The sequence below is a fragment of the Nematolebias whitei genome, chromosome 13 (genome assembly GCF_014905685.2).
Source record: "Nematolebias whitei isolate Nwh7 chromosome 13, NemWhi1, whole genome shotgun sequence".
Taxonomy (NCBI): Eukaryota; Metazoa; Chordata; class Actinopteri; order Cyprinodontiformes; family Rivulidae; genus Nematolebias; species Nematolebias whitei.
The window spans coordinates 19,157,749-19,185,047 of record NC_056510.1 but is presented as its reverse complement, the minus strand read 5'-3'; the positions used below and the strand labels follow the sequence as shown (position 1 = coordinate 19,185,047).

Sequence of the window (27,299 nt, the reverse complement as noted above, 5' to 3'; positions counted from 1 at the left end):
CTCAGCTCAGCTAATTGTCTCTAATTAAAGTCTGAGCTCCTAACAATGTCTTCAAAGGAGCAAAGCTGGGATTATCACATCGTCTTTGACTGTAACAGACTTTGAAATGGGAACGACTTTAACACAGACAAGACAGGCAATAATTGTAGCTGCATCCCCACAAAACATACATCATTCTGAGTCTGTTTTCCATGTCTGTGGTGAGTCACCTCAGTTTTATTAAACATTTCTTTACATGCATAATATAAAGATTTAGATATGCAAGATGTAATGTCATCAAATGTCCACAGGGGGGAGCTAGTGTCCAGTGTGATCATCAGGTGGTTTACCTCAGACAGCCTGTAGTGTTTCTCAGCACAAGTGAGGAGTGAAACTTGAGCTTGTGGTCGTCGTCGAAGGTGGAGCTGCTCCATCCAGAGTGAGGGATGATCACAGTGTTGGTCAGAGTCGATAAGGCGTCCCGTATGATTGTCATCTTGACTGCGTCGCACGACGAAAGGTTCCACAGCACCCCTGAGGAAGACACAAACATGCACACAAAACCTCATTATGTCAGCTGTGCAGTTAGAGCAACCTGTGTGAGGGGAAATAAAACCACCTGCAAAGGGCTCAGTGTATGTGGACAAACAACTGCAAACAAACAGGCAGGCATTCAGACAAAGAGCCTGAGAGAAACATATTCTCTGTCAGAATGAAACCACAGCTCTATTATCAAGACATCAGAGGTTTCCATCAAATTTCATCTGTGGTGGATCTCCTACAAGTCCAGATTATTACTTGGAATAAAAAAGAAGGATGAGGCAGAGCTCCACATGGCTTAGTCATTTAAAGTCTCTAGAAATCATGCCATCATTTCCCTCTGTTCAAATGTACTTTAGGTAACTACTGATAATCATGTACAGTCCTGACACCCTTTGATGCTGCATCTGTGGAGGATTAGCCAGCATGTAACATGTTCTTCTAATTAGTCAGCTTTTGCTGCAAGGCTTGCGCCGAGGCATGAGTCGACTTCTGCAGAGCGACTGTAACCTTGCAGGAGGTGAAAGCTGCACAAGCTTGAATGTGCAAACTGTCAGCTACTGCTCAAAAACTGGCACGATAACACTTCAATGTGCATGTAGTGTGAACGAGTGCTAGAAGTCTAACACTGGTTCACCTTTGTCCTGCAACTTCTTCAGTTTGGTTTGCAAGTGCAGAGCACAGCACCCGCAGCCCCAGGCCTGTTTTAACACAACTCAAATGTCATTCTATACAAAATTACTCTCAAATTTTCACTTTCCCAAATGATATATTTATTTTCACTCGGTACATAATACTCTCGCTCAATTTGAAGCAATAGAGACGATAAAAGTCTATAATAGGACCCAGGAGCCCAATTCAGACACTTCTGGCACAAGGCTTGGCAGATATTTATAACACAGACACAGTGTCTCCACTTCTGCAAGTCATTTAACCAGCAATGTTAATTTTTATCATCCTTAAATGCTTCGATATTTATTAACCCCAGACACGAACGGTTATTACTTCACTTAATATTGTGATATCCTTTTCAGACAACAGACACTAGGAGGTGTCTTCAAACAGGACCTCTAAAACAGTGATGAACCTCCCCGTCCCTCTTGACCAACTTCACCCCTTTTAACTTCACAATCTACCCAATCTACAGCCGCCCTCTCCAGCCTCTTCCTTCACACCCACTGTAACAGCAATTTGTAGAAATGAATGTTCTCTGTAGGATATCAGATTGGTCCTGCAGAGGCAGCATGCTGGAGAAATCAGCCGCAGGAATTACTGAGGTGTAACTGACAGCCCTGTCAGAGGAGCAACACCAGGAGCAATACCCATAAGTCATATCTGACAGTAGGACAGACAAAACCGTTGTGTGTGTGTATGTGTGTGTGTGAACATCAAAATATTATCCTAAATTTTATTTATTTATTTGCACCTGAATAACAACCTCAGCTGGGGCAACAACACTATTTCCTCAGGCGGCTGAAGCGAGCTGGCCTGGGAAGCTCAGTCCTCACCTCCTGCTACAGGTGTGCAGTGGAGAGCATCCTGTGCTCCAGCATCAACGTGTGGCATGGAGGCTGCACAGCTGCAGAAAGAAAAGCTCTGCAGAGAGTGGTGAAGGCTGCACAGAAGTCTGTTGGAGTCAGCCTCCCCACCATCACATACATCTACACCTCCATCCACCTGCATCATGAAGGACCCCACTCACCCAGCACACACACTTTTTGCCGCGCTCCCCTCAGGCAAGGAGGTGGCGGAGCATTAAGTGTGAATCTCTAACCAGAAGAATCAATGAATAAAAAACACTGTATAGCCACTTTGATGTGCTGCTGATTATCCATGCTGCTGATCATTTCATGCTGCTGTATTCATTTGTACTCATCTGCTCACACAGACTCATGTTCATGCTGCTGTTGTTCAGCATATTGTTTTGCACTATTAGTGTTTAATGTATATCTTAGTTTATGTTCAGTGCCCTGTGATGACTTCTGCTGTGACTTGGCACTATATAAATAAACTGAAATGAATTGAAATCTTAGATCCTTATTTACTGTTTCTTTTTACACTTTATATTTTTGATATTGTTGGGTGTAACTGGGACCCTATTGACACCATTTCGTTCCACCACATGTGATGAAATGACAATTAAACCTACTTGAACTTGATTTATTTAGCTCTGTAGCCTCTTCTTTTGTGCCTTTGCTTGACTTTTAAACACAGACCTCAGAACAAAGTCATGACTCCATTAATTGATGTGGAGTACAAACAAGAGAGCTTTTATAACAAAATTAAGAAAAAGACACAAAAAAGAAAAATAGAACAAGAAGTTGGTTAGTTCCCTAATTGCAATGACGGATTGGCGAGGAAGCTTTATAAATTTATGGAGATTTATTTTGATACTTTTGGAGGTAACAGGTCTTGAGGTTTTGATGTTATAAAGAAAGGTCAGAGGGGGAAGCAACAGGCCAGAAAGGACAGACTTTGCATGACAGTTCTCTAAAAGCATTGGTGCCAAACTTGGTGCACCTTTGTCGCACATTCTTGTGGAAAATATAAAGATAGATGCATCTCCTGACAGTCATCAGATGAAGTCACAAAGTGCCTCCCGCTGATCTATTGTACACATAAACATCATGACAATGACTCTGCTGTCACCCACCTGGTTCTTTTGTTGGTCTGCTACCTGCAGACACAACAAAGTGGCACTGAGCTGCCTCTGTTTTGTCTGTGTGAATAACAAAGAGGAAACTCAACAGGGACATTGATATGTGAAACAGATGTGTTAAAAAAAGGCTTTTGACTCTGTCATTAGGTGTCTATAACCAATCATTCTCCTCTGGGCTTGCATTGTCTTTGAATCTACTTTTCCACGTCAGGAGTAATCCATTTCTGCCACTTGTGCAATTTATTTCTCTGGTTCAACCTTGTGTGTTTCGCTTTTTTCCCTTTCCAACAAAACATGCTGTCTGGTGGGGAAAATGCATAAAAGACAAGATTTAAAAACCTTCCTCCTGCAAAATGCTTCAAAAATGATAAGCGTCTCTGTCATAAGTCATTAAATTTAAAAACTACTTTTATAGGTTGCTGTGTCAGTATGTAGGTGAATGACAATAACATGGGATTTTTTTTCCAATGTAGACTTAAATGGGATAAATATTCTTTATGAGTGCAGTCTATGAGTTGTCTTTAGAAAAGATGTGCACAGGTATGGATGACTCTGTACCCTTAATTTGTCCTGAAAGTGCAGACTTGCCCTCTGACTTGATTCACTGTGCTGCATGCATTTTTTGTAGATGTCAGTCAACTGGAACGAGGTCGTCCGTTTGGGTGCTATATTAGAAACATGTACTTTTCCACGTGGGAGCCATGGTTTGTGTGTGTATGCCTAGAACCAAGTTTAATAGTCCCCTTACAGTGCATTTTCCCAGTGAACAGACAGCTTTCTTCATAGACTGTGTATTTCCTGAGATACAACACATCTTGGGTACAACTTTTATGATAACAAAACGAAAGACAAGTAAGTGGCCATGGCTGATTCTCAAAACGTGTATAATCTCTTTTAAGGCAATCGATGTCTTTAAACTATATATATTTTTTTTCATTTAGCCTTTATTTATCCAGGTTAGTCTCATTGAGCCACGAGAACTCATTTGCAAGAGAGACCTGTTTTTTAGGGAGCACATGGTGGGGGTTAAGGGCCTTGCTCATGGGCCCAGAGTGGGGCGAATGAGGGTGGGGGCAAGTGTGGGTGTTTCACCTACCCCACCCACAATTTTGATGTTGTCGGGGCCGGGGCGTGAACCGGCGATCTTCGGATCACAAGCCCACCTCTCTAACCTCTGCGCCACCACTCCCCACATATATATGTACGTTATCAACTTTGCCTGATGAAGCTATAACGGGGCACTCTTCACTGCTGCCAAAAGTTTGGAGTCAGCTTGGTGTGCTTTTAAGAGTAGTAGGTATTTCTCATTTTCTCTTTCATGGAATTGAAGTCAGTGCAATATGGCTCATAGCTATACCTGGATTTATGATGGATCAAATGCATTTCAGCTTTCATTTGAGTTTATCATTCTTTATTCTTTGGGGAAAAAGTCCTCTGGTGTGCAGATGATCTCCGTGTAAACTGTAAATTTTGTATCGGACGCTCTGATCAGATCAAACCAAGATTAGGCATGAAGCTGAGTCTGCTCAGTAAAATCAATCCAAGATAGGAGAAGATCCATCAAATCTAGCACATTTAAGAATGTGTGAGTGAGCTAAAGAAAGAACAGAGAGCTTGGCCTTTTGATCTGAAGGGTAGGTGGTGGACAGAGCAGCTGCTGGAAAACAAAAAAAGTTTAGGCAATGAGACTGCACCGGTACGACACAACATGACCCTTGACCTCAAGCAAGGGTAGCCTTTCCTCAACTGGGCCTGAAAACAACACCACGACCTCCCAAGAGGGAGTCGAGAGTCGAGGCGGAGCCATGTAGATGGAACAAACGTCCACAGGTTCTTACAACTTCAGCCTCCGAACCACTTTTTGACCACACCACACGCTTAAAAGAGCTTATAATTAAAATTCTACCTCTTTCATAAATGCTGCTTTAAAGGTGGAAAGGAGCTGTGCAAAAAGTGAATGATTAGTGTCTGCTCTGTGGAACACCCCTGAAAGCTCTTCGGTGGCTTCTCATCAGCTGTAATTAATCGAAGGTGATGTAGCACTGCTGACCTTTTCAAACTGCTCCCCACCCTGAGGTCTGAGCCACCAATTAGCTACAGAAGCATTTCTGAAGAGTGGATGAAAGGAGAAAACTTAAAACAGAGCTCACATTTACACTTGCTCTTTCTGATTGGTAAACACACGCGTGTGAATTACTTGGACTTAGAATATACGGCACGAAAAACAGCCATTTTAGAGATTTTAGATTCCTGTGCGATTTAAGATAAACACAAATGTGAGCGAAAACAAATTATGTTCTATGTCATATAGGCTTCGCCCTTTAAGGCTGTCGCTGATGGGTTTATCCCGTTATGCGCAAGCATCGTACTGAAAAAATTAGTCCACGCCCACCTGCTGTGTGGGCCCCACCCGATCCGTATAAATTACGTTAAGAGCGGGTAATCTGCTCCCATTTTTCTTCAGCAAGCATAATAAAACAAAGAACAACTGACCTTTTCGTCGAGATGTCCAGCTCCAGCACCATCCGTTTGTGTCCCTCTTGCAAGACCGGCTACTTGCTTAGCTTCGACCGGCACGACACCTGCGAGGGATGCCTGGGTCCCCGCCACGTCGCTCGCGCTTCCTCCTGCCGCCTCTGTGACGAGCTTCCACCGGAGGAAAGGCAGAGGAGAGCAGCCTTGTTTAAGGCTACCATCGAGGACTGCCTGTCAGTGGCGGGAGACTGTTCGCTGGACGACGCCATGGATTTCTTCGACGCCGGCTCTCGGAGTGAATCGGATGATTCCTCTGGGACCGGTGACGCTAGCAGCAGCCCCGACGCTTGTTCCCCCCCGGAAGCTACTGTGTTGGGCTCACCAAAACCTGCTTTCCATCAGAGCGGTTTACATACCCGGCGTTCTGAACAGAGGAGCAGACGTGATGTCCAGGGGCGGCCCACGTCACGCGGACTGGACCCTCCATCCAGACCTGATGTTTCAGACGTGGCAGAAGTTTGGCAAAGCAGCTGTGGACCTGTTTGCGACGCGAGAGAACGCTCAGTGCCAATTATGGTTTTCCCTGAGCCCTCGAGACGACCCACCGCTGGGGGTGGATGCCTTTGCCCACAGCCCGTGGCCCAAAACGCTTCTGTACGCGTTCCCCCCCCCTCCTCTGATTTTACGGTTCCTGAACCGAGTTCAGGAGGAGGGACTGACAGCTCTTCTGGTAGCTCCCGAGCGCGTGAACGCACCATGGTTCCCGGTCCTGCAGCGTCTGTTGTCAGGTCGCCCGTGGAAACTGCCATGGAGGGAAGATGCTCTCCTTCAAGCAGGAGGAGCGATCAGGAGTTACCCGGAAATAGGCCAGCACCTATGGGTCTGGCCGCTGAGCGGTCCCGCTTAGAGAGGATGGGTCTCCCTCAGGAGGTAGTGCGCACAATCCAAGATTCACGCGCTGCATCTACCACAGCCCTGTACACATCAAAGTGGACGGCTTTTCAGCGCTGGTGTACAGAGAAAGGTTTAGAGGCCACCTCATGTCCATTAGGTGGCGTGTTGTCCTTTCTTCAACAGCTGATGGATAGGAAGTTGGCATTCAGCACGATTAAAACGTACGCTGCAGCCATCTCTTCCTGCCACGAAGGGTTCGGGGACAGAACAGCTTTTAACCACCCGCTGATGAAGCGGTTTCTAAAAGGTGTACAAAGACATAGACCGGTTTCACGCCCATTAGTTCCACAGTGGGATTTAACGCTGGTCCTGCGAGCCCTGATCAAGGCTCCTTTTGAGCCTCTGGATCAAGTCTCACTTAAATTCCTGTCTCTTAAAACAGCCCTGCTGCTGGCTTTAACATCCGCTAAGAGGGTGAGTGATTTATCCGCCCTCTCTGCCGCTCCGTCATGTCTCAGAATCCAGGCTGACGGTAGTTCAGCTGATTTAAGACCAAATCCAGCCTTTATGCCTAAAAGCATCACGAGCTCTTTTAAATCGAGACAGATATCGTTGGAGGGATTCTTCCCTCCCCCCCACAGATCAGAAGAAGAAGCATCTTTTCATCTTCTCTGTCCGGTGCGGGCGTTATCGTGTTACATAGCGCGCACAGCTGCAATGCGTCAAACTCAACATCTGTTTGTGCATTATAGAGATGCATCCGCAGGCCGCCCGTTATCCACCCAGCGCTTGTCACACTGGCTGTGTGAGGCCATTTCTGAAGCCTACAGAGCATCAGATCTAGAGCCTCCTGTCAACCTCAGGGCACACTCAACCAGGGGTATCGCATCTTCGACTGCTCTGCATAATGGTATGTCAATGCAGGACATTTGCACTGCGGCTGCATGGTCAACACCCTGCTCATTTATTCGCTTTTACCTACGTGATGTAACGGCTCGTTCCATGACACATTCTGTCCTTAGTGCTCTAACAGAATGAATATTGTTGTTCTCATGGAACTCTGTTTAAACTCACATCTGTCTGCATGCATTACAGTGTGAGATGTTGTTATCAGCCACAAGTTGTGTCTGTGATTTTGGTTCTATTGTCACTAATCAGTTCATGACTATTGTTACCAATCAGTTCATTGTTCAATAATCAGTTCATTGATATTAATCTGTTTATACTGTTCAATCATGAATCAGTTGCTTCATGCCCCCCCCCCCCTCCTCTTTTTAATATCTTCCCCGTTGAAAGTTTTTCCGGGGCATTCATGCTTGTCAGAACGCATAGTTGCACAACATGCGTCTGTGCATGGCACACAATTACGCGATGCGTAGTTATGCACATGGGGAGCTGAATGACAAGACGTTTTTTGGGCAAGCTTCCGCTTCTTACTGTGTTCGAATGGACCCAGTGAGGCGAGGACCACATCCGCTTCGCCCTTAACCCATCAGCGACAGCCTTAAAGGGCGAAGCCTATATGACATAGAACGTTGGTTACGTACTGTAACCCCAGATTCTATGAATATAGGCGTAGCCCTTTAAGCGTCGGGCCTCACTGGCTCCTGAATAGCTGAAGAAAAGAATAAGCTATTTGGGAGCAGATTACCCGCTCTTAACGTAATTTATACGGATCGGGTGGGGCCCACACAGCAGGTGGGCGTGGACTAATTTTTTCAGTACGATGCTTGCGCATAACGGGATAAACCCATCAGCGACAGCCTTAAAGGGCTACGCCTATATTCATAGAATCTGGGGTTACAGTACGTAACCAACGTTTGTGCTCTTTAAAAATTGCTAATTATTTCCTCCGTTGGTGTGTGTTAGGCTGGGTAAATATACACTCGACTGATCCCAGTTAATAGAGAATTACGTTGCTCATGCTCTGACTGTATTGTTCTCCCCCGGGGTCTACCAGACTGTAACCTGAGACCAAGTTATAAACAAGGCAGGAGTCCAGCACAAACAGCTGACTCAGCCACCTGGAAGCCAAATGTCTTGGCTTGCTTATTTCAGAAGTGCTCCACCCTGATCCAAAACAACATGGATTTCTATCTGATTTGCAGGGCTTAGACAACACACGAACACAACTGAGCTGCACACAGCCCGGCGCAGAGGGGTGGGGACAGGAAGGCAGTTGTTTACAGACATGAAACAAGTAAAATACACAGCATCCCTAATGAAAGAAATATATCAGTCCTGTGGAGTTTATTGTACGTTAGCAACTAAAGTAAAATCATTCAGGGCTCAGTTTAAACTACAATCAAAATAAACAGATCCTTAATGTGTGGCGTGGGTTGAGATGCATACTCAACATATTTTAATTTATTCTCATCTAATAATTAATAGTCAGTGACAATATGCATCACCAAACTAGCTCATGATAAGATTAAGAAACTATGAGACAATATTGCCTCTGTACAGTCTGTCCTGTACATGAAACACCAAATCTGACATCTTAGAGTTGATGAAACCAGTAGAACTCCATCCATCCATCCATCCATCCATCCATCCATCCATCCATCCATCCATCCATCCATCCATCCATCCATCACCTGGGAGAGGATGGATTAAATGCAGAGAGCCACTTTAGCCAACACATAACACATTATGATAAGGTGCTATTTATAAGACTGAGCAGAACACAGCACCTCAGACTGAAGAAGTCTTTCGGATGAAAGACGAAACGTTTCTACCTTTTTTTTGGGGGGGTATTGTTTTGTTTTCTGAATGTCCAGAGGACTTAACTTTTTTAGATTTTTCTACCTGGACTATTGAGCATGCATCAGGATATAACACATTATTATTATCATTATTATTATTAAGTGTCTTTGAGTATTTAGAAAAGCGCTATACAAATAAAATATATTATTATTATTATTATTATTATCTTTACTCGCTTCTTCCTTTTCGGGTCACAGGGGTCACTGGTGCCCATATACAGCTGTCATTGTGAGAGAGGTGGGGGACACTCTGGACAGGTCTCCAGTCCATCACAGGGACACATAGAGACAAACAACCATTCACTCTCTCACTCACACCTAGGGACAATTTAGAGTTATCAATCCGCCTAACATGCATGTTTTTAGTCTGTGGGAGGAAACTGGAGCACCTGGAAAGAAATCAAGCATGCACAGAGAGAACATGCAAACTCTGCCCAGAGTGGTCCCCGGCCAGGATTTGAGCCGGCAACCTTCTCGCCAAGAGGCGGCAGCTCTATCTAATTCTCCACCGTGCTGCCCGTTTTATCATCAATAAAGATGTTTATTTTTTTCATCTATTTTTGGGGGGGTTTGGGGGAAAGAAAATCTGGTAACTTTTGGTAATAGAAAAAAAAACCTAATTCTATGAGCACGTGGTTGTTTTTATAATAAATACCTTTAAACTCTCACTGTTGAGTTCAGTCTTTATTTTATGTTGCAGCCCAATGAATCGAGTCTTAACATAATACATACGAAGCTGGAATGTGGATCAGTTTTTTTGTTTTTCATGATTAACTCAGACTACTGTACTATTTTTAAACAATAAGGTGATTTTTTTTTTTACCAAAGTTTGCAACAGTTTGTCTTCTTCCTTTTCATCACGATTCAACAAATAATTAACTTAAAATGATGATAGTCAATGCAGACCTACAGTTTGATAAATACACTGTCCAGTGTAGGTCAAAGTGTTGCAACTTGTTTATACACATAAACTAGATGAGAGGGGTCAAGTTGAATACCCAGTTGTTCTATTTTTACCAGGTTCAATTTGTCTACTTAAAAAAAAAAGTTAAACCGAAATAGGTTCGTCCATCCATTTCTTTACCAGCTTTTTCTGCTCGTTCAGGGGGGTGCTGGTGATTTTCTCCATCAGTCACTGTGTGAGAGGCACTGTACTCTCTGGACAGGATGCAAGTTCAAACAGGTGACTGTTTACCGTATATTTCGGACTATAAGGTACATTACGCGAAACAAAACAGTCAGACAAGTCAAACTTTATTCAACTCATTCACAATAACCACATAAAATTGGGTCAAGGTCAGTAAGCACAACCAGAATTAATACGTAAGGCGCACCTATAAGACTCACTTTCGATTTGTGAGAAAATGTAAGGATTTTAAATGTGCCTTATAGTCCGAAAAATACGTTAATTTTTTTCCCACTATTTTCCAGCTCTCCAAAGTACAAACACACACTTCTGCAAATATATCAAGAACCGCTGGTTGTCAGTGATGGCTACTTTGAAAATTATATGTATTTGCAACCCTAGTATTGGGGAAAAAAAAAAAATCCAAATAATGCACAGCAGCATGTATTGACTTTTTTCTACGCGTCTGTAAATTATTGTGGCATTTAAGTCATACGTGCGCACACATGCTGACTGACCTGTAACGAGCTCCCGGACTTCTGCATCCACAGTCTTTCTCAGCAGGCGGAGCAGCGCTGGAATACCTCCTGCGTTTCTCACAGCGACCTTGTTGTCGTCCATAGCTTTGCCATAAACAAGGTTCCTCAACGCCCCACACGAGTTCCTTTGGACTTCAACAATTTTGTGGTCGAGCAGGTCCACTAGGTGTTTAATTCCTCCCAGTCGACCCACCTGGCGAAGAAGAACAAGATCACGCACACAGTTAAAGATTTATATTGCTCTTTTAATTTGTATGTTGAGGAGAATGAAGTCATGAATGTATTCATGCGATAAGATATTCCACTCATTGAATTTATTCAGACTGAACACAAATTATCTGGAAATGCAATGCTAATTTAAGGCAATAGAAACGGCCTTCCCGAGGAAAGTGGGAGGCAAAAAGATAAAAAGGCATTTTTCCTTCAAATATTTTTACAACAATAAGCTTCTTAATTTTTTTATAACATAACATTAATCATTCAAGTGATATACTGACATTTGGCATGTGAGAACACTGAATGCATTCTTCACAAAGCACACCTCATTCCACCTACATCTTTCAATCATAATATAACCTTCTCCACAAAAATGCATAATGCTAAAAAAATAAGACTGACCTTTAATATTCATAGGAAAATAAATGCACAAAAAAGTAACGCCTGTGTGAGTTAATTTAGTTTTATGGTTGTGCGATTCTCCCTGTGCATAAAATGCACAAGTCATGAGAAAGTGAGTTGGTGTGTGCCTTTAAAGTTGCAGCAGATTTTCTGTCATTGTTTATAAGTTGCTGACTATACAAACTTATATTAAAGGTAATAAATCTTAGACAAGTTGATTTAGATCAATTTGATAAACTGAATTAATTTCTGACATTGTTTTTTTTCTACACCTCAGTTCACCAGTTTTATTGGTTTCAATCACACAAACAGCAAAAAAAGCAGAAAAGACCTCAGGATTAGTTTGAAGATTAAAAGTCAATTTATTAACATAGGAATGATGTTGTACTGCAACAAATATTATCTCCCTGTTCACGGCAACTGTGAGCATCCACAACCAGAAGCCAAAGCTAAACATTTCTTTAAAAGCCTTATTGCCTTTATACACTCTCTTTTTGTAATAAGAAAATCCATGTTGAATTTTGTTTTAATTAACTAAGTTTTATATTCTTTAGAAATGAGCTAAAAAAATAGACCTTCTACATTACACATTCAAAGATAGATATAAAACATATGTCAAGACAAGTCAGCTTTGTTTATAAAGCACATTTAAAACAGCAGATGCTACCAATAACATCAATGACAGTAATATAATGGAAAAAAAAAAAATAATAACGATAGTAGTGAAACATTAATTAAAAGTGATAAAGAAAAAAACATAAAAAAAATACTACATCAACTCATGCTGTGTGGAATGCCAGAGAAAACAGATGTGTTTTAGAAGAGATTTAAAAACAGGAAGTGGAGTGGCCTGCCTGATGTTGGGGGGCAGATTGTTCCAAAGTTTGGGGTCCATGACTGAAAAAGCTCGATCAACTCTGAGCTTCAATCTTTTGGAACAACCAAAATAACTAAACTGGTTGTGACAAACATAACAAGAGTACTGCATACGGCCCCTTATACACCGGTCGTCAAATTATTATACAGCAATACAGAAATCTATAACAATGGTCTGGACAAGCAAAGACCTTGTATGACATTTGACCTTGATTTATGACCTTGACCTTGAATCTGGGGGGATTAAAATATGTGACATGGCATGTAGTGGTGTTACAAATCTGTATCAAGTTTTTTTTAAATATCTTGAGTAAGTCAGAAGTTATGGGTGGGACAGAAAAATACCCCATTTTAACTTTGACCTTGATTTGTGACCTTGATCTTGAAGCTGGGATCACAAAAACATAATGTGACATGCCATTTAGTGGTGATACAAATCTGCATCAAGTTTTGTTAAATTATCTTGAGTGAGTCAGAAGTTATGGGTGAGAAAGGAAAATACCTTGTTTTAACTTTGACCTTGATTTGTGACCTTGACCTTGAAGCTGGGATGATTAAAAAAATATGTGACATGTCATTTAGAGGTGGTTCAAATCTGCATCAAGTTTTGTTCAAATGTCTTGAATGAGTCAGAAGTTATGGGTGGGACAGGAAAAGACCTTGATTTTGACCTTTACTAAAAAAAAAAATAATAATACATCAATGATGCAGAAGTTCATGAAGTTTTGTTACATTAGCTTGAGCAGATCAAAGGTTATGGGTGAGACAAGAGAAAGTTTCCATACATATGTAAACTTCTTAAGGACCAATGGAGACTGTACCATAAAAATACGTCTACTTTTCGATGGACGTATACAAATTAAGGTGGATTCACTGTAATAGGGATCAGTGGTATAACACTTACCTCACTCTTAACTCGATTATCACCAAAACACAGGTGCTGCAGGTAGGCAGCTGCGTTGGCCTGGACCGAGGGGAAGTGATGCTGGAGCATTTGGATTACCTCTGCAAGCTCTGGGTCACGCCATGCGAACTCTCTAAAAGTACAAGTGGGGTGAAAAGGCATCAGCATGGCAACAAACACAAGAAGCACTTTCTCTGCTCACAGAACACTTTTGCACCTAAGGGCAAACTGATAAACCCAGGAAATTGTGTTCACGTCTAAGTCTACAGCCTGAAACTGCCCACCTTTGTTACACTTGAACTGTTTTTCTGTAAAGACAAACACTGCATCTGAATAGCTACCGATTAACTCCTGAAACATTTTTTACAACGTATAAATGTCATTGTGCATATTTTTACAAGTTTGTAAAGTCATTTTATTACTCTTCCTCTTACACAAATACACACTCAAAGTTAAACCAGTGGTGCAGTCAATGTGACATGCGGCACATGGAGTGTATCCACTAGAAAAGCTTGGGAATTTCGGTATACCCACTTAAAAGTGCCCAATGACACGAGCCCATGTCATGTATCATTGGCAAATGATACATGACATGGGCTCATGTCATTGTCAACACATGTGAAACATTTCATAGACACACTGAGTTGGTTCAACCTGTTTTTTTGTTTAATTACCGGTAATAATTCTGTACTTACCACATAATACTTGAACATGTTTTTCTTTGATACTGTTTTATTCATTCAACCTTTATGTATACAGGTTAGTCTCATTGAGCCTCGGGGACTCATTTACAAGAGAGACCTGTTTTTAGCAAAGAACGACGACAACAGAAGACAACAATAGACGATCATAAAAGAAAGCATGTAAATTGAGAAGAATACCGATAAATGAAAGAAAAAAAATGAAAGAAAATGGTATTTAAAAAAAATTAAAAAACGAATAAAATAACAGCTAAATTGCAAAGCGACGTAGAATGCTAAAAACATTCTATAACATGTTTTTAATACAAAGCCAACTGTTGCACAAAGTTTGTTGTACATTTATTCAAATAATCATCAGAGAAATTTTGAAATGTTCAATATGCTTATAAATCTAAATAAATTAACAATTACATTGTACTAACCGGTGTACTTTGGTTTCTAAGCGCAGTATACCCACTACACAAATGTAGACGACACCACTGGATTAAACTATTACAGACTTTGACTTCCTGAACAAAGCTGAATCACAGTGGTTGCTCATGTGTCCTTTGAGTAACCGAACAGTGCACAGTATACAAGTATGAACTCTCTGATGTGCATGATTTTACTGCAAGTGTTAACGCACACCTCTGGACCAGAAGAGCAGACGCAGCACATCAGTGTATATAAGAATCTATTGTTAAATAGCCAGGCATAGTTGAGCCAACATGATGACCACAGCCCTGTGTAGCCATTCAGGAGACTCTTTGTTTGAACAGTAAGAGGACACTGGTGTTGACCCAGCAGAACAAGGGGTGCCTTGTAAGCACAAGTAGACTCCCCGAACGACTGTGATGTGCTAAACTATATTAGTTATCAACAAAAGGGTAAATCTAGTGGTTACAATAACACAACTTAACACTGAAATGCTTACCTAGGATCTTTCTGAATGCTGTCTATAGAAGGAGATCGGGTGGCATCGTCATCCATAACGAGAGGCTGGCGAGCGTAGGTCGCATCGGGGGGCCTGTACTGCGCCGTGCGATACTGATCAGCGTAGGTGGCGGCTGTGTTAAGAGCATAGTTGTTTCTTTGGTAAGTCATGGCACTACGCTGGCTGGATGTCCTCTTCAGGCTTCCCACACCTAAAAAAACAAGAACACTTAAGAATAAAACAAAAACATGCCTAGAAAAAGGTGAAGTGATGCAGGCAAGGATTAACAAACATTTCCAGCTAAACTTGGAGCTTTAGTTAGCTTACAGTAGAAGTTTACACAAAGCTGAAAATACATACATGCTGCTGCTGCTCCGACAAACTCCGCAAATTCTCAAACCTGGAGCCAATTAATGACAAGAGTAAAACAAAAGCTCCCGTGGTTGCAGAAAGCAAGGTCATTATCCTTCAAAAACGTCTTTACTTGTTTTGTTTTTACAAGATTGCGTGTAGCTAGAAGGGGTTCTGTTGGTGTTCAGAGAGCACAGGAGGACCCAACCTGCTTGATGAGCTGCAAATTCTTTCTTCACCGCCTTCTTGATCTTTTACAACTCTGCATTCTTGGACTAATCTTGAAAAAAACCACACCCTTTAGTGATTCAGATCCAAAAAATGGTCAGGATTTCAAAGGTTTAGGCATCCAAAATAAAAAAGTATGGTAAAATCAGCAACGTTTTGCTCTGCTTGTTACTTGTTCGATCGTGTATATAGCCGATTTTTAAACACAAGGTGTCACAAACAGAACTGCATAAACAAGCTGGTAAGATTCAGCCCTCCTTCTGAAGGAAAGCCATGTGATCTGTGCCAGCATGACCTGCCGTGCAGGCCAGATTTGTATCAGGAATCCAAAAGAACTGGGCACGAGCGGGCTTCAAACTCCCCCCTACCATGGACCGAGACGTCAGCTTGTGGCATTGCTCCAAAAATACAATTTCTCGCATCAGTGCACATCTATGTTGGGCTGCAGCTCAAACCCACATCGCGGCTATCTCCCCAAACCCAACAATACACAGACATAGGATGACAAATTACAAGCAACATAGCTTTGCAACGTTAGCAGAACTTTTTCGACCCCATTCGTCAACCTTTCCAGCAAATACTCGTTATACTTCATTTGACAAAACTCTAGTCCAGCTTACACAAAGCAGTGCAGAGTACGCTTCCAGAAACAGCCAGACGCACAGAAGGAAATGACCCACGGAAATATTTCAAAATATAACAAAGGATCAAATTGGGTTTTACTAATGAAGCAGTTCAGGCAAAGAATCTATATTAAACACCTCACTAGCTCTTTCTCAATATCTGTGGCACAAATATAGCGGCTTGTTATTTGGGGCTTCCACACTGCATCAATAGCTTTCATCAAGTGACTTATCAGTCCAAGCAGATCTTTAGTGTGCCACTGGGAAGGCTGAATGGAGAGTGTGTATGTGTGTGTTGAAATGAAGCATCTGTATCTTAGGGAGGGATGATGAGATGAGAATGGCAACATAAGGAAGGTCGGGAGAGAGAAGGCAGTGGATGTGAGGAACCAAGACATCCTCTGACTCTTTGTCCTTTTTCAAGAGCTCACTGTGACACATGGGTAATGGATTCCTTTGACGTAGAACAGCATATCAGAACCTGCCTATTAGCTCATGTCTGCTTTTTTCTGTCTGTCAGTGCAGACAGGAAAGGAACATGGTGCAGAGAAAAAAGGTCGGAATAAAAAAAAAAAATGGAAATCAAGAACAAAAAGCAAAAAGGAAAGTCATAACATGCAGAGCTAAAGTGCAAAGAGACAACGATCCCCCAAGGAAGACAATACACCACAGTCAAGGGCACTCTCATTAAACGGCAAACACTGAAATATTTGAAGTCGAAGAGAATATCTGCACCTGATGGGAAAAAAGATGTGTTTGGGTTAAACAACAATTTAGCTCCACGAGTTTTGGCGTTCACTGCACAACGAGAAATGTTCAATGTGCAATATTATTCATAGAATATTAGTTTTTGTCAAATTATATTGTTTATCTATTTACTCAGAAATAAATACTAAAACAATTTCAGGTAGTTTTGAAATTGTTTTGCTTTTGAACTGCTTAAGACTTGACCTGTTTTAGGGCTTTAGGCCTTATTTGCTCAAACGCTATACACGTTTTCACAAAATATATTCATCAATAACTTTGACCAAGTCAAGCCACTGTTTATGACTGTGATTTTTTTCCAGTTTTAACATTTAACAGACTCATTCTGGAGCTTTTGGAAGTCTAAGCTGTGTGCTACAGTCCTTATAAGATATGTAAGAATAAGAGCCAACCTGAAGGGCTCCTGTAGAGGGTCCCATGCTGGGTGTGACTGGGGCTGCGGTACAACGGGCCTCGAAAAGTCCGATCTTCATAAATGGGTGCAATGTGGCGATCTGGGGAGATGGTTGACCTCATGTCTTGTCCAAGTTGGCTGTGCTGACTGGCGTAAGAGCTTCTTATTCCTGTAGATGCAGGGGAATGGTTAAGAATGTAGTGGTTGGTGTAAAAGATTTGATTTGCACAAAGGTTTGGAGCTTGTGAGCAACTTTCACCTTGCTACTGATGCACACGGAAAAAATGTCTTGCATGATAAATGTTTTGTTGTATGAGACATTTTTCTACTAACTTGGTTTCTAATCAATCTGCTACAGTCTAAAAGTTTCAGTCTCCTGATTTCTGTAATCAGTCACATTAAACAACATGCATCCTCATCATCTAATTAATCTAATTAGCTGCACAGATACCCATTTTGAAAATTCCAATCTTGACACTGCTTTGTCATTCAGCAATGAAGCAACTCTTAACAAAAATAGCAGCAGATTGATGATATTAAGGGTACAAAGATTCCAGAAAGCAATAAAAGATGCTGTCGTCTTACAGCAAGATGGTTGGAGATTAGCCTCTTGGCCTTTCTGGGTGGAGTTTGCATGTTCTACTACGTGTTTGTTTTTTTTCCAAGTTCTCAGGATTTCCTCCCACAGAACAAAAACATGCATATTAGGTTAATAGTTAACTCTAAACTGTGTCTAGGTGTGAGTGAGAGGGTGAATGGTTGTTTGTCTCTATGTGTCCCTGTGATGGACTTTGGACCTGTCCAAGGTGTACCCCACCTCTCACACAGTGACTGCTGGAGTTAGACACCAGATTCTCCATAAACCAGAAACAAAGAAGCAGGTAAAAAAAATGGATGGATGACTGGTTGGAATTATTTCATTTTTTTAATGGGGGGGGGGGTGGGGGGGGGGTGACAGGAATTCAGCATTGCACACTCACATTTTCATACCATTCAATGGTAGACAGGTGGGTCTGACACAGAACAACCAAAACATTTTATGTACTATATGACATCAAAAAAACTAATTTGCACTAAAAGTTTGCTTGCGCTGATGTGGTATTGTTGGCTTCATTTCCTGATTCTTTTCACAACTGATGGTGCCGGACTTATAGAAAAAAGTTTAAACTGATCAGTGCATGAACCGTCACAAATATCAGGAAATGCAGCATGCTTCACACAGCTTGGTTAATCAGCAACAAGTTGAACTTACAGAAGTGAGAAAAACAGACTTAGATCATTTTAAAGTGGTGCAGGACTTTAACCACATGAGGAGGCAGACCCGTTATCTGGCTGGAGTTTTGGACATTAAGAATAAACAACTCAGTTAATACTCATTAACTTATCACTATGACACACAACATCAGAAAACATAAAATGCAAACACAAAAATAGTATCTGTACCACCTAAGCAGAGGATATTTTTAGATGTGGTCTTTTTCTTATATCTCAGAGTGTTATTAATCTGTCTCACAAGAAGTAATTCAGTCACTTGTCATGTTAGTCTAGCTATTTCTTTAACCAAAGAAAAAACAAAAAAAACTTTTTTCTTTGACAAGTTAAAACTCACATGTTGAATTACATTTATATTACATTAGCCTAGCCATAAGCCTCCCTGGTAAGGTCTATTCGGGGGTTCTGGAGAGGAGGGTCTGTTGGATAGTTGAACCTCAGATTCAGGAGGAGCAGTGCAGTTTTCATCCTGGTCGTGGAACACTGGACCAGCTCTACACTCTCAGCAGGGTCCTGGAGGGTGCATGGAAGTTTGCCCAACCAGTCTGCATGTGCTTTGTGGACTTGGAGATGGCGTTCGACCACGTCCCTCGGGGAACCCTGTGGGGGGGTGCTCTGGGAGTATGGGGTACCTGGCTTTTTGATATGGGCTGTTAGGTCCCTGTACGACCGGTGTCAGAGCTTGCTCCGCATTGCCGGCAGTAAGTCGGGCTCGTTCCCAGTGAGAGTTGGACTCCATCAAGGTTGCCCTTTGTCACCGATTCTGTTCATAACTTTTATGGACAGAATTTCTAGGTGCAGTCAAGGTGTTGGGGGGATCTGTTTTGGTGGCTTTAGGATCACTTCTCTTCTTTTTGCAGATGATGTGGTCCTATTGGCTTCATCAGGTCGTGATCTACAGCTTTCACTGGAGCGGTTCGCAGCCGAGTGTGACGCGGCCGGGATGAGGATCCGTTCCTCCAAGTCCGAGGCCATGGTCTTAAGCTAGAAAAGGGTAGAGTGCCCTCTCTGTGTCAGGGAGGAGGTCCTGCCCCAAGTGGAGGAGTTTAAGTATCTTGGGGTCTTGTTCACGAATGAGGGGAAAAATGGAGCGAGAGATCGAAAGGCAGATAGGTGTGGCATCTGAAGTGAAGCAGGCGCTGTACCAGTCTGTTGTGGTGAAGAGAGAGCTGAGTCAAAAGGTGAAGTTCTCAATTTACAGGTCGATCTATGTTTCTACCCTCATCTATGGTCATGAGCTTTGGGTTGTGACCAAAAGAACAAGATCACGGATACAAGTGGCCGAAATGAGTTTTCAACCGCAGATTGTGTCTGGGTTCTCCCTTAGAGATAAGTTGAGAAGCTTGGTCATCCGGGAGGGACTCAGAGTAGAGCCGCTGCTTCTCCACGTCGAGAGGAACCAGTTGAGGTGGCTCGGGCATCTGGTTAGGATGCCTCCTGGACGCATCCCTGGTGAGGTGTTCCGGGCATGTCCCACTGGAAGGAAAGCCAGAGGAAGACCCAGGAAACGCTGGAGGGACTATGTTTCTCGGCTGGCCTTACCTCCATGACCCGACCCCCGGATAAGCGGAAGAAAATGGATGGATGGATGGATGGATGGATGGATGGATGGACGGATGGATAGCCTAGCCTTAAACTATCACTACTGATAAAAAAAAAAACATTTTTGTTTAACGTCTAAGTGTTTTAAAACACATTATGCAAAAGGTTAAATGTTTTGTTCATTAAAAAAAAAAAAAACTTATATAGTTGGCAAATCTTAATGAACCATGCGAAGTTATAGCTGCTTCAATTACATTTATAAGACGCGTGTGTCCCAGTACAGTTCAATGATTATGACAAAAAAAAAATGTTATGTAATAAAACCTTTATATTCCATATTCAACTATACAAAACAAAAAAAGGTTGTTTTTTTTTTGCTCCATAAAATATTCAACATGAAGAAATGGTGTAACTCTCCTGTAGGACAAGTGCAAGGCTGGCTAGGAGAGGGTGCATAGCATACGGCGTCTCAAAAAGAAGGAATGCAAAAAATAATATTTGTAGGAATCTAAAAAAAAATTTAAAAGAAGTGGTTAAAAATTTAAACATAAAAAAAGAGTTAAATAAGAGGGATAACTAGTTTAAAAAATAAAATCACTGAGCCAGTCATTTCTTTGTCATGTCAGGCTAAAAGCTGAAATCGCTGCTGAAGCAAAATAAACCTTTTCTTATGGGACATAAAACTGTGCACGTATCTGCTGTTAAATTATGAAGATGGTGTAAATGTTTTAAAATTTTAGGCCGTCACTCCAAGCTTTAGAAATAGGTGCCATAAAATGTAGAAAAGAGTCACTAGAAACCATTATAGTCCAAATAAACTCAATTAAAGTGATCTAAACGCCTATGTTTGTTTGTATTAAACCTCACATGAGTGAAACTTACGGAGCTGTGAACCTCCGTGGACCACTGTGCATATGGCAACTTACTGCTCATTGCACATATCGAGAGCCCACAGACGTCACTTGGGTCCTCTCCAACAGCGTGAGCTCCGGTGCAGAATGTAAATAAACACCAAGTCTACCAAGCAGAACTGAATAAATGAGGGAGCTCTGTCTTTAAAATGTAAGAATAAAAACCAGCCATGTTGGCTTACTTTGTGAACAAGAACAGGAGATACCTGTCGGCAAGGAGAGTAAAGATTTTAAATGAAGATAGCGAATCAGTCTGACACGCCTTCGTCTGAATCCTTTGAATAACAAATGCATAAATGAACACTTGGCTGTATTATTACTGGTTAATATTTATTAAAATGGTTGTTTCAGTCACAAGTCTCTACTTTTGGAGACTAGTAGAAAATTTTACCTCATATTGTGTCCATTACATAATTTTGCTTTTTGAGATTCAGTAGTCCCTCGCTACTTAGCAGACTCGCTCTTTCGCAGTTTTTCAACAAAAGATTGTACACGACACACGACTGTCAACTTTAATATTACAAACAATAAATAAATAAATAAAAAGTGCTATGTGTTGTCATAATTGTATGATCCAATACAATACAATAATAAAATAGTTTCTCTGCATTTAACCCATCACACCTGGGATGCACCCAAGTGGAGCAGTGGGCAGCTATGTAGGCACCCAGGGAGCAATTGGTGATTAGGTGTCTTGCTCAGAGACACCACGGCATGTGGGAATGGCTGGGAGTCGAACCTGGGACTTTCAGGTCACGTCGGCCGCCCTACCTCTACCCCATCTCGGCCCCCACTCACGGGATTGGGACGGTACGGATTGAAAAGTTAACGCAAAAAAAAAAAAAAAAACCTCTGGACAGGCGCTGCCATTTTATAGTTTTCTTTCAATAAGGCTACACTGCAACACACATCAAAAGAACTACACTACCCAGAAGCCAACAGTGCTTCCACAGCTTTCTGCTGAAATGGAGGGAAAGTTTTGCAACGCAAAGTCAGAAGTAGCAATTGATCTATTAAACTCACAGAACTGGCAGGAAAGTCTCAAATAATCCTGAAGCTTCCTGGAGCTCAATTATCCACATGCACTTCAACCTGGACGGGTCGGTGGGCTTCGTCACTACAGCGTAGGTCAGCTGAGCCGGAAGCGAGCTGCTGGTCTGCAAGGCTGGTGAGTAAAATTTTGTAGTACTGTGCAGTACATATACATATAACCATCAAACTGTTTTACACCTACTGTGGTGGTGTGTGGAACGTAACCCCCACGATAATCGAGGGGCTACTGTATTTGTAAAGAAATTCCAGCTAAGGTGAATCTGAAACCAGATCACATCTGAATAATGATTTTCCAAATTAATTTGTGACTTTACAAAAACATCAGCAGATCTGCTAATATTCTTTATCGTGTTCAGTTGACAGTTGATTGACACAAGTTACGTTTATCTGCATACAGAGTAGATAACTGAAATCCCATCACAAAGTCAGGACACGTATTTACGGTAGGTACAATGTGTGAACACAGATACTAAAAGCTGTCCACCCCTCCTTACAGACCCAAGAACTGGGGCTATTCAGACACCGGTGATTGAGTAAGAGGAACAAAATTATTCCATTATAGGAAGCCTTCGCATTTATTTCTCTCTTTCAGCAGCCCCACTCCTAAAAGTAGCCACATTTAAATAGCCAATGAGGAGAATGCCTTATTTACGTTGCTCTCTTGATAGAAGCACTGCAGTCACTTCTATGAGCATCTGCAAATTGTCAAGGAGAAATAACATTCTGCTGTCTGTTGAGGATGAATGGCCCACATTCCTTCTACGTTACAGTCATTTAATTCTCCCCCTCAGTCCTCTCACCGTGGCTTTAACAGATTACACTTGGCAGAGGCTAGATGAAAGGCGGTGGTGGCTCGGCGCATGCTTGCTCTGGAGTAACAGATACAGCTGGGTGCATTCCTCAACAAAAATAATATTCAAGAATCCTCTCAGACCAGCCAAAAACCTCCACAAAAACAAAGTGTTAGACGTACCAGAAACTCAATAAGACTGAGAATGGTGGTGAAACTAAATTGCAGCATGATAACTTCTACGGTCTCAGGATGATACAGTGCACAGGCAGATATGCCATTTCCTCTCTTTGTCCCACTCTGCTCTCAGATGGACAGAATGTAATGAGTACATTATTAGGGACAATTTGTCTTCGTTTTCCATTTTTCAGCAGGGAAAGGAAGCTATGACATCATGCCAGTGAAAGTGCAGGCGATGGAGCCAGGTGGATGGAAAGAAAAAAGAAGAGAGGGGACATTGAGGGGTAGAAATAAAGCAAAAGAAAGGGATATAAATGCTTTGGCGTGTAAAATAGGAGCAAGATCATAAAAGACGAATGGGGAAAGCAGGTTTAAGCAGACATGTTAAGTTTAGCTGGTTTGTGTCATTTTCCAAAACCTGCCACTTGAGTGATCATGTGATCAACTCATTTTCTATTGATACGTCTCATCATACACTTGTGACAAATTACTGTGGTAAAGGCAACATGCAGATGGGGTGTCGGTGTGAAATGTAAAAGGAGACTACAGAAACAAGTAAAGGAGCTGGAGTGACACTAAAACTGAGGACAGCAAAAAAGATTGAGATAAAAGCAGAAAGCAAACTGTCAGAGACAAAACTATGCTGACAGGCTGACCCCTCTGCAGGAAACAGTCACTCAGAGCAGAATTTGTTTATTTATTGGATGAATTTATTATTTAAAAATATCTTACTTATTTCCTGGCTTTAAAAAAAAGTTTTAAATGAGCATATGCAGTAAAGGCTATCAGGCCATTCATTTTCTATACCTGCCCAATTCTGTTCAGGGTACCGGGGAGGCTTGTGCTTATCTCCAGCGTGCTGAGCAAGTCACCAGTCCATCACAGGGCCACATAGAAACAAACCACAATGCACACACACACACACACTTGAATGTGCTGTACCAGCTCTAGATAAAAACACAGTACAAATAAAAAAAAATAAAAAATAAATAAAAACGCTGGGTGACAGCAAAATAACTAGAAATCGAACTATCTGAAACACATTTTGCAGCCTTTAAGTGATGGAAAATATGCAAGACAAGCCTCAAATAATTTATCTTCAAACAAAATCCAGCTGCCATCACTCATTTCTGCCTTTTTAGCCATTACCCCATAGATTCAAGCACAATCGGTGTTACAGTTCTGAATTATATAGGATTCATTTGTTGATTTATACTTTTAGCATCTTATAGAAAGTATTAGAGTGGCATTTACTGATATAGCACAAAGTCCATCAAACTATTAATTAATGACTGTTTTGAACAATATAATTAAAAGATCACATACAGGAGACAATGATACCAAGAAAACAGCTTAGCCTAAAGCTAACAATACAACAATCAACTAAATAAAGAATAATACAAATGGCAACAGCTGTGGACTTATCAAAAATAAAAAAATACTGGTGTATGGAGTACTGAAATAAAAGACATGTAACAATTAGAAACAAATACGACAACCAAAATTTCACCTTTAATGTCTCCATCAATGAGGGCATCTGAAGAAATCCACGGCAGCAGGAGGTTGAGAAGAAGAAAAAAGTAAATTAACCTTCTAACAACCATCTAGAAATTTAATGAGAAGAGTCTGATTTCTCTTTAAAAACACATTTTGCAGTTTGACAGTGAACCCTGACTTCCTTTATTAACAGCCTTTTTAAAATTTGAATCTTTATTAGAGTGAACGAGTGCAAAAGTCAAGCCTAAAATCTGGATGAGCAGCTGTCCTTTATTTGACACATTTAGAGGAATTCACATAAACCGCACCCCAACTCCAGGCAAAACTTCACCCTGCAGGATGTAGTACAGCAAAACGCAGGCGTGGTTATAAATGAAGATAAAAACAACTCTCACCACGTGCATGCAGCATATCAGGCTTTACAAGACAAGGCTTGACAGTTTAGCAACTGCCAAGTTCAGCATGAGCTCTCCCGCACAGGTAGTTTCAAAAGTTACAGGAGGCAAACAAACCACATTTAGTGTGTGTATTCTTGTAGCTGTCTTCTGTGCAAAACAGTGTCAGTGACTGCACAGCTGTCATCTGTTACCCCTAAAAGTGAGCTTAAATAATAATGTTTAAGTTACATCAAAACCCCAAAAAAGTCTAATAAATGTGGTATTCTCCATATATGTGTAAGGATTGTTACTTTGCACAATCAACCCACTTTAAAACTTTTATTGTGAGTGTGCAGATTCACACATTTTCCTGTTAAACCTTATACTAAGCTTTCTGCTCGCTCCTCACTACAATGGATACGTTCAGACACATCTGTTATTGACATCACTATAAAACTGTCACCACGAAGCCTCAGTCATTCTCAGCACGTTGTAAAGAAAACAACAATCTCCATGCTGTGCTGCAGGTCCTGCCCTCTTGTGTGCCCCAAAGATCAAATTGGCTACACATTCTCAACATCTCACGTTCATGCATGAAGACAGCTAATGTTTGTCTGCATATAGGACAATTAGGCAAGAAATTTAACAATGTACAGAAAAAAACAATGTCCTCAGTGTATTCATTCCTGAATAGACACAGCACATGTGACTGAAGTGCTGAATATTTATAATAAAATGTTATGTACTAAATATGGTTATGAATACTTACCGTATTTAAGGAGTGTTCTCAATAGGGATGCACGATATTGGATTTTTGGCCGATATCCGATATGTTAAAACTTATTTGGTCGATATCCGATACAGATATTTTTAAGATACTTTCCTTTGTCAGAACATAGTCCTCTTATTTAGAGTTATTTGCTACAAAAATTGTGTAACAGCTGTAAGAGTTGGTGACATATATTCAGTAACAGCCATATGCATAGCACTTTAACTTATATTAAATGAAAAGTGTTAAATGTTATTTATTAGAATTAGTCACCTGCGATGCTGTTTCACATGTGAAGGCTTGTTCCGGGTTCCTAGCTGGAGTGTGGGATCCTCTGTACTCTTGTGCATGAAGGACAGCCTTTTTAAGTTCAAAGATTTTGTATATCCATTGTGCCGTAAGACTAATCACGCTAACGGGGCTAACACTTGACGTCCAAATGTCTGTGGTAAAACTCACCCAATTTCTATCAGCTATTAGCTTCTCAATGATGTCAGAAATGACAGCTTGTAACTCGGGTAATGCTACGTCGGAAAAATATCTCTAACTGGGAACGATGTAGCGAGGCTCAACGTAGTCCAAAAATCTTCGGAATCCAATATCCTCAACGGAAAAAGAAAAACGTCCACACCGCCGACATTTTGACTTCTTCCTCTCCGCCGAGATCAGATCAGGTAGGCACGCATGACGTCATCACGTTGTGCTGGTGCTGCAGGCATCCTTGTCACTGGGTTGTCATACAAAAACAGCGCCTTTTATATCGGTGCGTTATTTTGATGGAATGGCCGATGTCCGATATTTAACTTTAACGCTAATATTGGCCGATACCATGCCGATGATATCGTGCATCCCTAGTTCTCAATGTAAAATACATTAAAATGTGAAAGCAGAAAATTTACACAGGCAGGTATTTTCCTTTTATGGCTGCAGACTGAAACAAGATACAAATTGAATCTGCCAAGTTTCATTTTAAGATGAAAAGATGACAAACCAGTAAGGACAGGCATGTCCTTCGTTATATATTTTCCTGAATTTATATACTTAGAATTAAATACAATGCAATAAAGCACACAGCCTTGCACAACTATATTTTTTAAGCTGACCTTTATTCAGTGTGTACAGCTTAAACATAGAAACCCATCTTACATTTTTAATTGAAGCTTTTACTTATTGGAAATAGGTGCTTGTTATTTAACATGTAGAAACACACACACACACACACACACACAGATGCATCTAAAAAAATTTGAATGTCATGAAAAAGTTCCATACTTATGTGAATCATTTCAGAAAGTGAAACTGCATTTTTACTGTACCGGTAGTTTATTGTTTTCATTGTTTACCGTTATTGTTGTCTGTACTTTATATGTTCTGTCTGACACAGGTCTCTCTTGTAAATGAGTCCTTGTGGCTCAATGTGACTATGCCTGTATAAATAAAGGTTGAATGAAAACTCTTATTACAGACACATAGATTACACAGTGGCCAACACCAGCAGAGGACATGACCCCAAACCAGCCAGGTAAGACGCTTCTGATGATGTCTCTGGTTCAAGAGT

At 41.2% G+C, this 27,299-nt stretch overlaps 1 protein-coding gene across 1 annotated transcript in view; it reads right to left on the bottom strand.

Moving 5' to 3' along the window:
• LOC119419585 (plakophilin-4) overlaps nucleotides 1-27,299 on the bottom strand; it is a 75,792-nt gene that overhangs the window by 10,691 nt on the left and 37,802 nt on the right. The window contains exons 7-12 of the mRNA XM_037686937.1: nucleotides 24,609-24,635; nucleotides 17,349-17,519; nucleotides 14,990-15,200; nucleotides 13,376-13,508; nucleotides 10,957-11,170; nucleotides 330-513 (exon numbers count right to left, since the gene is read on the bottom strand). Of these exons, the coding sequence (XP_037542865.1) occupies nucleotides 330-513; nucleotides 10,957-11,170; nucleotides 13,376-13,508; nucleotides 14,990-15,200; nucleotides 17,349-17,519; nucleotides 24,609-24,635 (940 nt within the window). The remainder of the gene's footprint in view (nucleotides 1-329; nucleotides 514-10,956; nucleotides 11,171-13,375; nucleotides 13,509-14,989; nucleotides 15,201-17,348; nucleotides 17,520-24,608; nucleotides 24,636-27,299) is intronic.